Source organism: Triticum aestivum, chromosome 7B, assembly GCF_018294505.1.
Source record: "Triticum aestivum cultivar Chinese Spring chromosome 7B, IWGSC CS RefSeq v2.1, whole genome shotgun sequence".
Classification (NCBI taxonomy): Eukaryota; Viridiplantae; Streptophyta; class Magnoliopsida; order Poales; family Poaceae; genus Triticum; species Triticum aestivum.
Window position 1 is genome coordinate 677958249 of NC_057813.1, and position 15678 is coordinate 677973926.

The 15678-nt window shown below is 45.6% G+C and overlaps 1 protein-coding gene across 1 annotated transcript; it reads left to right on the top strand.

Moving 5' to 3' along the window:
• The first annotated feature begins 8496 nt into the window (after positions 1-8496).
• LOC123161797 (ethylene-responsive transcription factor ABI4-like) lies at positions 8497-14315 on the top strand. The gene is made up of 3 exons (XM_044579613.1): positions 8497-9051; positions 11981-11989; positions 14181-14315. The coding sequence occupies exons 1-3, from the start codon at positions 8497-8499 to the stop codon at positions 14313-14315; spliced, it is 699 nt and encodes a 232-aa protein (XP_044435548.1).
• The last annotated feature ends 1363 nt before the right edge of the window (positions 14316-15678 follow it).

Genomic DNA, 15678 nt, shown 5'->3' on the forward strand with positions numbered 1-15678 from the left:
ATTAGTTTATTGTTGTTGATGATTGACCGTTTGTTGTTTGCTGATGTATGCAGACAATGGACAAAGAAAAGGGGAAGGCGGGTGGGAAGAAGGAGAAACAAGGTCGTTGGACTCCATTATGAAGAGCAAGTTGCCGGTCTCGGGGATGCAGAAAGAGAATGGGAAGGGCAATGCAGTAGCTACTGTGCGGCTGCCAAGGAAGCTGGCAAATGATTCCAGCAATTTCCCAATCGCTGAGTTGTTGTATAGGGTAAAAAAGGAACCTCTGCTATGACGTCTCCCTGACCCCGCCGGCGCTGGGGTGCGTGCCGAAATCGCTGTTGCCTCCGGCTCCGCAAACTACTATGAGAGGGAGGCTACATCTTCCCAGGTATGTAGGTGCAAAATATATATTTGTGCAAGCTCGTGTATGTGCTGTTTTTCTTTTTGAGAGTCAAATTTATGTGTGCCCAAGCTCATATGTGCTGTTTTTGGTACCTAAATGTCGAATATATGTTCGTGCAAGCTCATGTGTGTGCTCTTTTTGGTACACAAATGTCAAATATATGTTTGTGCAAGCTCACCTAGGTGCTGTTTTTGCTATCGAAATGTCAAATATATATTTGTGCAAGCTCATGTATGTGCTGTTTTTGCTATCCAAAAGTCAAATAAATGTGTGTCCAAGCTCATGTGTGTGTGTGTGTGTGTTGTTTTGGTGTGCTAGGAAATGGAACATGATAAGCAAGCGGAGGAGGATCATGAGGAGGTGGAAGAGGATGAGTGTCCAAGCTCATGTGTGTGTGTGTTGTTTTGATGTGTTATGCTATACAAAATTTCTTTGTTTGGCTGTCAATATTTGATGTTTTGTTGTGTAAAGATCAAAGGAAGTTCTGTCCAAAATACAGTAAAAATGCTGCCCAATTCTTTCTCTAATCTGTTACATTGTTACAATTTTCGTAGAAGAACTCATAGAAGAAAGCTTATTTTTCATTACTATGACCATTTCTTAAAACAATAGATTGCTGGATGTTTCATTTTTAGCAATATAAATTGTTTGTTTTCCAAAATATGAGTTTAATTGCTGCAAAAGAATCAAGATTGTGGAGTATATACTGATATACATAGGTACAAAGGCTCTGGAGCAGCTGGCTTACGAGCCGGCTCGGTCTGAGCCGAGCCACACCTAAAATGAGCCGAGCCGCCTGAACTAGGCTCGTTGGCTGAGCGAGCCGAGCCGAGCCGAGCCGAGCCGCTTCAGAGCGAGCCAAAGCCAGGCTCGGATCAAGCTCGGCTCGGCTCGGCTCGTGTCCAGCCCTAGTGGAGAGACCAACCGGCATGGTCCACTCCTCACCGCGGTTCGACCCTGACCCCAAGGTTTGCTAAATCCTCCCCCGGCTCCTCGATAATCAACTTTTATTTAACGGAAATGTGGCCGGAGAACGGAGATATAGATTCGTTTGCTTAGCGGCAGCCCGCGGGTGGTTTGGTCCGCTGTGCTCTGGCCCGGGGCAGATCTGAGGCATGGCCGTGTGTGCCTGGGTCCGTGAGTTCACGAAGGTACGACAGGCGGCTCCACCCTGACGTATGTTGCCGGGGATCTGATCTGGGGCGCCAAAATTATTTCGCCGGCCGCTTTGACTGTCCGTCGCCTCTTGAACTTTTATTAGGATTTTCGTGGTACCGGTCGTGGAGCACACATAGTACTAGTTTCATCCTGTGGCTGATGGATTTTGGTTTCCGCTTTGCTTCCCTTCATGTGCTGATCTGTATAGCGGTGGTGTCATTTCTGGAGAAAAACTGTGTGCAAGCCTCGTGATATGTGTAAGCTTCTGTGGTTGTTTTTTGCTCTTGCGTCGCTGTCGTTGTCGTTGTCAAGCTTAAGGCTTAGACTGTACTGCTTTCTTTTTAGTCACTTGCTGCAACTAAATTGGGCAATTGGCCACTTCAGCCTTTTTGCTTATATTATATTTCTAGATTTGTATCAAGCGAACCACAGACTTATAAGTATGTTTGTTTTTGTGAAGGAAGAAGGCGACGGTTTTGAATCCAGCACAGGTGCCTGCTTTCGCGGCGGACGGCGGCGAGTGTTCGGTGGGCCTGCAATCCTCCCTCCCCCCGCTCTCTGATTTTCTTCCCAACGGCGCTAAATTTTTTCCCGTACTCGCCGAAATCAAAAAATGATTCGCAGAAATTTTTGGATGAGTTTGAAATCGGCGGATATCGAGACTTCTGTCGTTACTATATCATCAATTTGTAGTTGGTTTGTTGATACTAGTTTATTGGGATTGAAGTTTATTGAGTGTTTTGGGTGTTTTATTTGCTAGATTTGCTGCCTGTTTGTATTTCATCACCATGATTTTCGCCCCTGTATCACATTGGAAATGAAATTTGTATCGTCTCAGCACAAACTTTTATGGAGCTGGATTGAAATTGGCTGATGGATGCACTTTGTAGTTATCACGCTTTTTTCACCTCAGTTATCAGGCATGCCCTTGAGTTGTTACTCTGGCTTAGTTTAATTTGGACACATATTTTCCTCACATTATGTGCAGTAATTTATCCACTGCTAGTTATCGCCATATTTCATGTTTTATAGTTATCAGTCCTATTGCATCTTCTTAATCAGGTTTGTAGCCTCACAATTGTAGACCATTTGTCAGTTCATAGTGCTCAATGTCCTAATATTTCACCATGCTAGTTTTATTTTATTTTACCGTGATTGCTATTCTAATGTACCAAGGTCTGTAAGCTCTGGGATTTGTTTTTCAACTCGTCAGATATATAGTTGTTATCATATTTCTCCGTTGGAAATGGGCATGCCTGCTGTAGCAAAATTACTAGTCTCTTAATTTTCGTTCATGCCAAAAATTAATTTTATTTTTGTTAGTCAACGCGCATCACTGCAGTTCTTTTGTTGCTATGTGTTCACGATGTGTTTCTGCACTTTTGTTTTATGGCTATGGTCTGTACTTTGCATAATTACCATCACTATTTTGTAGTATTGCCTTGTTTGATGTATATAAACTCTCGCCAAGTATTAGCAAGTCTACCAACCGGTATGTGTTGTACTATTATTTACCTTTCCTCTTTTCTCGTTGATAATTTAGCACATTTTCGTTGATATTCCATAAGTAAATTTTGTTCATGACTATGACTGTCAAATTGTTGTTTCCAGGACAGTTGTGTATAAATTACGATGTAGTAGCAAATTTCACAAAGTTGTTTCTGGGTATTTTTCATCATGTACATTTGAAAGGGGTGGTACGATTTTTCTTGTGGTGTTTCTATACTTTAATTATGAAGGTTACTATGCCCTCTGGTATTTCTATATTTTTTTCAAAAAAAATTTGTGGGACATTTTTAACTGTATTCCTCCTCTTGTACGCGACAGGGCACAATGAAAAGGAAACGCAAAGGAGATGCAGCAATTCAGGAGGTAGCTTCTTTGATGAAGTTGAAGTCCCCTACAGATAGAAACAAGGCTTCTTTCAGCTTGCTTCCTGGCAAACAACTTGTTCATGAGTCATATACCAACGATAAGAGCCACGATGATGGTGACGATAACGATGGCTACTCCGATGATGATGGAGACTATCGAATTGTTTTTCGTGCTCAAGAAGGAGCCTATGATTCTTCAGGCAGTAGGGCAGCCTATGTAGACGTCCAAGACAGTGCTACAACAAATGCAAATGTGTTGTCCAGCGGAGCAGCAAATGATGAAGGCACGCCAACAAGTGTGAGGATTGAACATGTTGTCGAGTCGCAAATTATGCTTAGTGAACCTTTTCGCACGACATTAGTTGATGGAGGGGAAGGCATGCTTAGCCAGCCAGATATGGCAGACAAGCGGGTTGAGGTGGGCAAAGAATCTTCCTTCAAGGGCTATGGTGCTTCTCTTGTGAAGGCTTTGGATAAGACTTACACAAGACGCAAGAAATTCAAGGTATCTTCTCCGCCACCACCAGTTGCACCAATTGACTCTGCCATACTATCGGAAGCTTAAATGGATTACCATATCAAGATCATTGTCGTACAAGAGCTTGGTATTCGGTTCACCGATAAGGGCACCAGTGAGAGCATTCCACCCCTCAGTCAGCAGAAGCAATATTCACGCAGGTGAGCTCTCATTGTCTTTCCTTTTTCTTTTTAGCTTCATCATCACTGTATGGTAATTTTTGGAGTGATTCTATAGTAACTTGAGTAGTTTAACATTGATAACTTATAATTCTCATATTTACACTTTGTTTACTTTTGCTCAAGCCACTTTCTTTTTTTCTCGATAGGAGACCTAACAAGCAGGTTGATACGGCTAAGTAATCATCCAGATCAGCCCTCCCGATGAAGAACAGGAGGTGGCGGCGGCTTCATATCGTAAAACGCGATGATTACTTCTCTCTGTTTTTTGGATGAATAGGTATTTATAGAGTTGGAGTTAGGGTTGCCGGAGCTACCAGGAGCGCACAAGCCTGCCAGGCGCGCCCTAGGGGGGTGGGTGTGCCATGGTGGCCTCCCTCTCGTATTTCTCTTCGCCAGTATTATTTATATATTCTAAAAATATTCTCCGTAAAGTTTTAGCCCCATCCAAGAACTTTTATTTCCGTGCAAAAATAACACCATGGCAATTCTTCCCAAAAACATCATCAGTCCAGGTTAGTTCCATTCAAATCATGCAAATTATAGTTCAAAACAAGAGTAAAAGTGGTTGGAAAAGTAGATATGTTTGGGAAGTATTAGTGACCGGATGGGGCGACGAGGCGACTCTCTACCGCATTGAGACCGGCTACCCGTCTGTCTGCATGTCGACATTAAATAAGCGGGATAGCCGAGAAACCCACTTTGGTGCCTGCACTGAAATAACTCGATGTTTGGTTTAGTCGGTGCCTGGTATTTATATGTGGTCGCGCACAGCTTGATCCGGACCACGCCACGTCCATGTTAGTTCCTCCTTCGTGCACCAACTCTGCCATGTGAGCTCTATATCGAAGTGGGAGAACCTCTCGACGGAGCAGAAGCACCAGTTTGTCAGCCTTGCGGCCGACTAGCATCATTGTCATGCGCGACGGATAGAAGTCGGCTTGCCGAAGGTGAGAGATGACAACGATCCGGCACCCCCGCCAGTTCCAGTCCATGCATGCAACCGCACTTCAACATCGTCATGATGGACAAGCAGGCAGCACTGCCAGTGTCGATGTTTTGGCTGGCGCAGGAGGAGCCAGGCTCCTACCTCGCCCTCCTCACGCATCCCTGGCTGGCTGAGGACCAAATCTATGGTGGGTTCACGACCACAGCGGCCATGGCCTTGGAGTAGCCGATCTTTGTCGACGAGAAGGGAGCGTTCTGCGAGACCATGTGCAGCGCTTGCGTTGGCTGCAACGCAATCATGGTGGAGGCGGGCGTGGTAGCTTAGGTGATCACGAACGGGGACATTGGTAGCTCTGCATCACCCACAGTTCACGTGGGCCACAACGACCACGAGTCTAGCCCGTCCAAGTCTATCATGAACCTCACATCGACTAGCTATGTCCAAGCAGCGGAATTCGACAAGGAAGAGTAGGACATATGAGAGACGTAGGCGTCCGCATTCCATGTGGGCATATCTGTGTCCCATGTCTTATTCTGCCTCGCCGGTGACCCGTAGCTGAACATCGTAGAGCTCTGGCCTGGCAAAGATGTCGGACCTGAGAAAGACAGGATATGGAACACGAACGCTTCCACAATTGGCGAAGATTTAGACTAGGTTTACGTTTTATGTTAAAAATGTCATGTACACTTTTGTTAAATGAAATATATTAAAAATGTCTTGAAATTGGTCTTGTTTAAATGATCGTCTGGTTTGTTCAAATATGGCTTAAAATGTGTCCAGACATTTGATGGATAGGGTTGGATGGCCGGCTCCTGTGTTATTGTCGTGGATGGATACCATTTCTGTATGAGTGGATAGCGTTGAAGATACCCTAAAGCTTTTTTTTTCTTGAAAAACTCTACAATGCTACAAAACTTTTTGGAGATAAGTTTATGGGAATGATAAAAATAGAAATACCGAATACTAATCTAAAAATCTGACTTGAGATGTGTTTTTATCAGAAGAAATGACTTAATTTATTTTGAAAATTCCTTTAACCGTTAAATTTCTAACGTAACAATGATTTTTTTTTTGAAAGATCCATCTTGGCTGGCTTCAATAGTTTAGCAGAGAACAGACAGGTTACAAGAGTTGATCAAAAGATCAAAGACTAAGATAAGAGCAACACGGGACTAAAGGGAAAAGAGAAAGCCAAAAGGGGTAAAAATAATATCTCGCATCTAAATCCCCGAATGGGGTCTCTATAGCTTTGGCTCCCGCTAAATGCCACTGTTCCATGTTTCGCTGTATTAACTTAACAATGATGCTTAACCACGTTGGAAAGAAATGCATTAGAAGAAAAGACAACCATCGTTTAAGAAAAGACATACCTCACACAATATATGTATAAGCAGCAGAAAAGTGTGGTTCACACCAGCTAAGCGCACGTAATCTATGTCTCATCCCATATGGTGCATCAGATGATAGGCTAGGCTGACGTGTAACGTGCCTGTATCCGGCGCTTTTCGGCCGAGGACGCGCGCGAAATCACCAAAATCAGCAATGCAAGCTGTACTAGACTACTAGTGTACTTGATCCCTTCACGTACACGCCATGGCATATATCTTTTGTCGTGTTAATAACCTTTGCTTTTGGGTGGTGATCGTGTTAATCAGCAAGAAACTAGTCTCCTGGTAATAGAAACGGCGGAGCTGGAAAGCAGTGCGTGTATAACAGTATAAGCTAGGAGAAATACAACCAAACAAAAGTGAAAGGGCACTAATCTGCGCCGGCGCACCGGCCCAACCGTTCGGCCGGTCGCGTCAGGGCCGTTGGATTTGAGCCGCGTGGGCCATTGGATCTGGCGAAAAAAAAGGGTTTGCCCCGCAGCTTCTTCTTCCTCTCGCTGGAAATCACATCTCCCACTCGGCGCGTGCGTCCTCTCCCCTCCGGTGCCTGACCTCGTCGCCGGTCCCCACTCCCGCTGGCCGTCCTCGTCGCCGGTCCCCATCCTCGTCGGCTGTCCTCGTCGCCAGTCCCCATCTTCGCCGTCTGTCCTCGTCGCCGCCTTGACCCATGAAATAGCTGCGCCTGCGGTTGTAGCTCTCAGCAGCGACGGGTGAAGCTCAGGTTGCAGCTCCGCCGCTGTCCCTCGCCGCAGCCCTGTCGCCATGGCCACGCCCAGCCAATCTTTTCTCCTTCATCATCCAAGTGCAGATATATTTTGCTTCAACCATGGTTCATTTTTGCTACGACCGGTGACAGGAATCGCTACAACCATTCATGTCGACAGTCACGGCGCCGACCACGATTTGATTCAACCTTCGTCGGGTTTTGCCGGGAGTAGCAAGACGTGGCACCGGTTGTAGCTTTTCCCGTTGTCGATTGCAGCAAAAAATCGCGTGCAGCTCCTTGCCGTCAACCCGTCGTAGCCTCGCCGTCATAACCATTGTTGGCTCTAGCTTGAAGCTTTTTTCATGGTCGGTTGAAGCTTTTTTCGTAGCTGCTTCCAGCTTTTCCATGAGGATTGAAGCTTTTCTGTCATGCCTGTTGAAGCTTTGTTCTCCATCGGTTGGAACTTATACTAGGCCGGTTGAAGCTTTTTTCCATGTCCGTTTGCACCAATTCGTTGCCGTTGCCGTCGCAGGTTGCGGTCTTCCCCACATATGATGGATGTAGCAAAAATCCCGCCGGTAGTAGCAAAATCTTAGGACGGTTGCAACAAAAAAAGGCACCGCGCTAGTAGGTCGCAGACCCGCCGTGATGAATGTAGCAAAATCCGGCGCCGGTAGTAGCAAAAAAAGACGACGGTTGCAGCTTCTATCTCAGCTGGTTGTAGCTTTCAGGGGGGGGTCATCGTTGGAGTGGAGCTAGATGGATGGACGGAGTGCGCCATGAGGGGGGGGGGGGTAGGAGCACCGCCCCGGCGAGTGGGATCTGGTCTAGCCGGTTGGCTTTCATCGGCATGGCGTGTGCTTTGGTCGCTCGTGGAGAGAGAAAGAACTGGGGAGGAAGAAGAGCGGTTGGCAGATGGATAAGGCCGTAGATGCGTGGCTAGGAAAGAGGGAAAGAGGGTGTTGCATGTGGGCCTGGATGCGTGGACGAGCGACTTGGCGCAACAAGGAAAAACGGATCGCACGCCCCATGCGCGACCGGCGGAAGACTCAACCAGTGCGCCGGGTATAAACGCTTCCCAAAGTGAAAAGGAACAATGCAAGCTGTAAGGCGGTTCTATACGTGCACGCCATGATATATATTTTTTGTCAGTGTTAACAACCACTCCCTATTCATGGTGGGGCGGCGTGGTTCCAGTGAGGCTGAAATGTGCGTATGCGACGCATGGCTTGATGCCGAAGGCTGGGCTGCGCAAGACCCGCTGTTAAACCCCATCGTCTTGCACACATCAGGCATCCACCTCAAAGTGCATCCACCTCCGTTCGACTGTGGTATAGGCCATGGCAGCCGCAGCAGCGGGTGAGAACAGCAGGTTAACTAGGGTGAGAAAGAAGGGGGATGGCAAGTTCACCGCAGTTATGAAGCACCCGGTGACGAAGACACAGTTGTGGCTGGGGACGTACTCTTCCCCCGAGGTCACCGCGTGCGCCTACGACCTCGCGGCTAGGGAGCTAAAGGGCACAAAGGCAAAGCTCAACTTCCCCTACCCTCCGCCGGCCAAACTGGTAATGGAGGTGATTGTTGCACCGAGGCACCGCAGCCGCGGTCACGACGCACATGCACCACTCTTTCAGGTTGTTAAATTTTCACCGGACCCCACAGCACCGCCTCCACCACCGCCCAAGCTGGTAGTTTACTTTTCCTTCCACTTTGAAGCGCCCGCTAGAGACACCCCACCGGTGCCTGCATACCCGTTCCTGCACATCCCGCTTCCGGCACGTGCACGTCTCAGCCTGCAGCAGGTGCATGTGCACGCACCTGCTCCACAGCCACAACAGCCTATCCAACGGATGCAGATCATGGCGCAGACGGAAAGCTGCTTAAGCTCCTCAAGGGTCTTAGAGTAATTCTATAGGGATAGGAGAGGCTGTTTAACTTGTACCTCAATTCTATCTCTTCTTCTCCCGTATATCTCTCTGTAACGACCTATTTGGTCTATCTCTCTGATCTCTCTTGATTTCTCTCTGTAACTTGTGTACCAAGGCTTTTGCCCAATATATACAATACGGCCCGAGACAAAGGGTTCTATACTTCCCAAATACTTTCACATGGTAACAGAGCCTCTTCCTCATTAGATTCAAAGAGATCGCATCTAGCTACCTTTGCGACAGAGATCATGTCTACCACCTCCGCCATGTCACCCAGCACCATGGGCGCAATCACCACCACCTCCTCCTCCACCTTTGCCTCCCCATCCACAGCCACCCGTACCTTCCACGGATCGCCACCACGGGAGAAGCTGACAAGGGGGAACTCACTGCTATGGAAGGCCATCGTGCTGCCACAGATCAAGGGTGCTCAGATGGAGCACTACCTCGACGAGAAGAGCCCGCCACCGCCGGCCACTCTCACCATCACCAAGGACAGCAAAGAAGAGCAAGTCATCAACTTTGCACGAACTCTCTGGTATGCATAGCAGCAACAAGTTCAAGGGTACTTGATGTGTTCCTTTTCCCGCGAGATCCTTTCACAGGTTGGCACGCTCCAGAAGCCGGGCGAGGTGTGGCGCCCCATCAATGAAATGTTCGCTACTCAGAGCCAAGCACAGGCGATCAACATCCGCATCGATCTCACCAACCTAAAATTAAAAAGTAACATGGCCATGGCAGAGTACCTTGGCAAAATCAAGAGCCTCACCGATGAAGTTGCGTGCACCGCTGTGGCACTCTCCGATCCTGAGATCGTACGTCTCCAAGATCCTTGCTGTCCTCGACATGGATTACAATCCAGTCGTCTCTGCTCTTGCTCCATGGGTGGATCCCCTCACGGTTCCAAAGCTGCATAGCCAGCTGCTCAGCTTTGATGCCCGCCTCACCCTCCTCCATGGCGGCGATCTACGGCAATCTTCTGCATACTCCCCTTAACAGGGTCGCGGCCGTGGCCATGGTCACCAGGGCGCCAACCATGGTGGTGATCGCGGACGTGGCGCTTCTTCGGGCGATGGTGCCCGCTCTGGTGGTGGCTACGTCAACAACAATGAGGGTGGCGGCTACGGCACCAACAATGGGGATGGCGGCTTCAACTCCAACAATGGCCGCCTCAACTCTTCATCACGTGGCCACCCTCATTGTCAACTCTGCAAGAAGGCCGGTCATGAGGTCATTGATTGCTGGCATCGGTTTGATGAAAATTTTGTCCCGGATGCTCGTTTGGTTGTAGCCGCTATGCGCGAGCAAGGAGGGGATGGCATCTGGTATGTCGACTCTGGTGCTAGGGACCACGTCACCAATGAGCTAGAGCAACTTGCCCTTCGCGAGACGTATCACAGCAGCGACCAGATCCACACCGCTAGCGGCAGAGGTATGGATATTTGTCATATTGCTCAAGCTTCACTTAATTCCCCTAATCTTCAAAGTGATCTAGTTCTTAGGGATGTTCTCCATGTTCCACAAGCTGACAAAAATCTTTCCTCTATGTCTCGTTTAGCCACCGATAACAATGTCTTCTTTGAAACTCACCCTCGTTATTTTTTTCATCAAGGATCGGGCAACGAGGGCACTTCTCTACCACAGTAGATGCATTGGAGGACTCTACCCCATCTCACCTGAAGCACTTAGCCTCAAGCGTCATCACGTCTACTCCGTCATCACGCCCTCTTTGGCACGGTGGCATCAAAGATTAGGACATCCCTCATCAATCATAGTTAGGCAAGTAGGCAATAAAGACAATCTTCCTTTGTCACATAGTTCAAATAGTGAGTCTATTTGTGAAGCCTGTCAATGTGCCAAGAGCCATGAGCTTCCTTATCCTAAGTCCACTAGTGTGTCTCATGCTCCCTTAGAGCTTATTCTCAGTGATGTATGGGGTCATGCCAGAGATTCTTTTGGTAGAAAAAAAATACTATGTTAGTTTCATTGATGATTACAGCAAGTTTACATGGATTTATTTGCTTAAGTATAAATCTGAAGTCTTTTCCATCTTCCAAGAATTTCATAAACTTGTTGAGAGACAGTTTGACAGAAAAAAATTATCAGTCTAAAGTGACTGGGGAGGGGAGTATGAGAAACTTTACTCCTTTTTCCGTAGCATTGGGATTACCCACTATGTGTCTTGCCCTCATGCTCATCAGCAGAATGGCTCTGCTGAGCGCAAACACCATCATATCATTGAAGTTGGTCTCTCTCTCTTTTAGCTCATGCATCCATGCCCCTAAAGTATTGGGACGAGGCTTTTATCACAGCTACATATCTGATCAATCGCCTTCCCAGTAAGGTTATTATCAACTCCACTCCTTTAGAACGGTTGTATCATCAAAAGCCAGATTACAATTACCTCAAAAAAATTGAGTGTGCTTATTATCCCAATTTACGTCCATACAATCGTCACAAGCTTGAGTTTGGCTCCACACAATGTGTCTTTATTGGGTGCAGTAACCTTAATAAAGGATACAAGTGTTTTGAAATATCTACTGGACGCATTTATATCTCTCGTGATGTTATCTTTGATGAGACACTCTTTCCTTTTTCCACACTTCATCCCAATGCGGGAGCTTTGCTTCGTGCGGAAATAGCACTTCTACTAGACTATGCTACACTTCTTGATCACGGGGGTGAATTAACTGATCATGATCATGTGCAAAAATCCAAAGAAAATTGTGTTTCTAATGCCTTTTGTGCAGATTCCTGTCGTCATTTTATGTGCACCACATACAAAATAGGCACGGCCTCCAGTGCTGATTCGGCTGACAACGCACAATCCCAGACGGATCCACGGCAGACTGCAGCGCTGGGCGGCGCGAGATCCCACACTGATTCGTTGTTGCAGCGCACCCTGGTGGCCGACAGCACCGCAGACCAGGCGGACCCCACCAGTCCAGGCGCGTCGCGCCAACCGGCGCTCGCATGCCCCGCGACGCCCATCGGGCAAGGCGCGGGGGGTAGCGAGTTCGCGGCTGCCACGTCTCCAGGGGGCCCAGCAGCTGACCGCGTCGCGCCAACGCGGGACCCGCCAGTTGCTTCCGACTCGCGAGTCGATCGTGGCCGCGCGTCGGATGTGGAGCAGACCCAATCTTCCTTGGATCAGGAGCCTCATTAGCCTAGATCTTCTGCGGGCAACGTTGCAACAACAGGATCTTCTGCGCCTTCTTCACCTCTTCGTCGACACACAAGGTCTCAATCAGGTATTGTCAAGGAAAAACAATATAGTGATGGTACAATAAAGTATAATCCAACTAAGTGTGCTTTCCTTGCCACTACTGTGAACCTATTAATCTGCATGATGCTCTCGCTAACAAGGATTGGAAGGAAGCCATTGACAATGAATATAATGCACTTATAAAAAATCAGACTTGGCATCTAGTACCACCGCAACATGGTGCTAATGTGATTGATTGTAAGTGGGTATACAAGATTAAAAGAAAATCTGATGGAAGTATAGACAGGTATAAGGCAAGGTTGGTTGCAAAGGGTTTCAAGCAAAGGTTTGGAATTGATTATGATGATACCTTTAGCCCTGTTGTTAAAGCAACTACTATTCGTCTTGTTTTGTCCATTGCTATTTCCAGAGGTTGGAGCTTAAGACAGCTAGATGTTCAGAACGCGTTTCTTCATGGTGTTCTTGAGGAAGAAGTGTTCATGAGGCAACCACCAGGTTATAAAAATCACAGCACACCACACTATGTATGTAAGTTGGATAAAGCCGTATATGGTCTAAAGCAGGCTCCAAGAGCATGGTATTCTAGGTTGAGCATGCAGCTACAACATCTTGGGTTTACATCATCCAAGGCAGATACATCCTTGTTCTTTTATAGCAAAGGCAATATCACTATTTTTGTGCTTGTTTATGTTGATGATATAATTGTTGCTAGTTCATGTCAAGAGGCCACTGCTTGTTTGCTTAAGGATTTAAAACTTGAATTTGCTCTCAAGGATCTAGGTGATCTTCACTATTTTCTTGGCATGGAGGTAAAGCAAATTATAGATGGCATACTTCTTTCACAAGAGAAATATACAGCTGATGTTCTAAAGAGAGTGGGATTGGAGAATTGCAAACCTTTGAGCACACCAATCTCTACCTCAAAAAACTTACAGTTGACAGTGGAGAAGTTCTTGGCTCATAGGATGGAACAAATTACAGGAGCATTGTAGATGCTTTACAGTATCTGACACTTCCACGTCCTGATATCTCTTATTCAGTAAACAAGGTATGTCAATATTTGCATGCTCCTAGAACTACTCATTGGACAGTAGTTAAAAGAATTTTAAGGTATCTCCAGTATACTCAAGGGCTTGGACTTCAGATTGTCAAGTCTTCTTCCTTGCTTGTTACTGCATATTCTGATGCAGACTGGGCAGGGCGTGCTAATGATAGGAGATCTACTGGTGATTTTGCTGTGTTTATGGGATCAAATCTTGTGTCATGGAGCGCAAGAAAGCAAGCTATTGTCTCAAGGTCAAGTACAAAGGCTGAATATAAATCTTTGGCAAATTCTACAACTGAAGTGATGTGGATACAAACATTACTTTATGAACTTGGAATTAAAGCTCCACAAGCTGCAAGACTATGGTGTGACAATATTGGTGCAACTTATCTCTCAGCAAATCCTGTTTTTCATGCACGGACGAAACATATTGAAGTTGATTTTCATTTTGTCAGAGAGAGAGTAGCTCGAAAGCTGCTTGAAATTCAGTTTATCCCCACACGGGATCAACTTGCGGATGGGTTTACTAAACCTCTTAGTGAGAGAAGATTAGATGAGTTCATATACAATCTCAACCTTGGCAAAACTTCTTGAGGTTTAGATTGAGGGGGAGTATTAGAGTAATTGTATAGGGATAGGAGAGGCTGTTTAACTTGTACCTCAATTCTATCTCTTCTTCTCCCGTATCTCTCTGTAACGACATGTTTGGTCAATCTCTCTCTCTCTCTGTAACTTGTGTACCAAGGCTTTTTCCCAATATATACAATGCGGCCCGAGACAAAGGGTTCTACGCTTCCCAAATACTTTCACAAAGGGAACCGCTAGGGGCTTCCTCTCGCCACCTGGTGTTTCAAGAAACCCAAACAGTTCATCGTTCCCGTCACACCTAGTGCTCCAACAGAAGGAACTGCTGACAATTTAACCAAGTTGTGGTATTTCCCTGGTGCTCCTATTGTTTAGCCTCAGCCGTGCGCAATATGTACTGAGATCCCATAGTCATGTGCCATCATAATCCAGAGGCAATCTGAATCTATCTATCATATCAGTTTTAATTACAAATGTTTTGAATGTTGTTCTCATGTGTCGCTACCATGTAATAGGTGTATTGTTGTGTTGTTTATCATCATGTTGTTTGGTTTTACCAATCATGCAATCTGTTAACTCTTGTCTTGTGTTTTATTTTCGAGTGGGTGCACTGTTGTCTTATGTTACCATACTATATTTTGGGTATGAAACATTTAATCAGTCTACTCCATTAGTTAATCAATATGTTGTTTGGTGTGGAGTTTGAGATAATTGATTTGAGCTGAAGAGAGAAAATATAGCACAAACACCAATGTTGTTACAGTTTTTAATGCAAAGCGAAGAAGGATGAAATATGTGAGTTTCAAACTCAAGGATCAAATGATCCTAAAAAATCATAAAATTCCAAACTCTCATGTCATCCAAGCGCGCGGTTGTTGTAGTATATCATGAAAAAAGTTTTTTGTAACCTTTATAACTGAACTATAAATGGCCACTAACAATCAAATCCCCGTCCGCTTCACTAGTTTATGTCTCGAAGGCGGCATGAACATTTATCTCTATCCAGATTTCTCGGGGGATCACGGCCCTGAATTTCGGTACATCGATCAATAGTATTAGAAGTATCCAAATGTATAGAAAACTATAGTAACTCATGTATGGTGATATCTAAAGTAGTGGACTATCTTCGGTATATTAATTTTATTCAATAAGAATAATCTTAAAAAATGTGGAGTAGCAAACATATTTGAAGTACAAAGTTATTAGTTGTCTTAACACGAAACATTTTTATAGTAATATTTTGGGCACTATGTTGCAATTGCTATGTTGTAGTACTTATCTCTTGGATTTGCAGTATAGCATATCCTTATTTTCTTCCGGATGTACATGATCTTGACGCATCATGAAATTACTAGTGATTGTAGCTATTTTCCAATTGGGTTATTCATGGGGTTATGATTGCAAACGTAGTCCATTCTAGTATGACCCACATCTAGAGGTATTACATTTGCCTTGTGTAAGGTGAGTCTAAGATAAGTTTTGAGGACAACCGATGATGTTCTTGAAAGGTTCAGGCCTATTGGGTATGGAGAAGCAACAAGATGATTGAATTTGGCAGTAGGTTACCAGATAACATAGATACTAGGTCAAAATCTTTGCTAACCTTCCCCGCAAAAAAAAAGCTTTGCTAACTTTACACTAAATAATAAAATTGCATCTTTCTTGTATCTCATGCTTTCTTTGTCATAAACCAACATGTGCCACTTTTTGTCCACTTTTGGCAATAGATTTGGTTGTT

Excerpts from the sequence above, each read along its gene's own strand:
- LOC123161797 (XM_044579613.1), top strand. The coding sequence starts at position 8,497 with ATGGCAGCCGCAGCAGCGGGTGAGAACAGCAGGTTAACTAGGGTGAGA.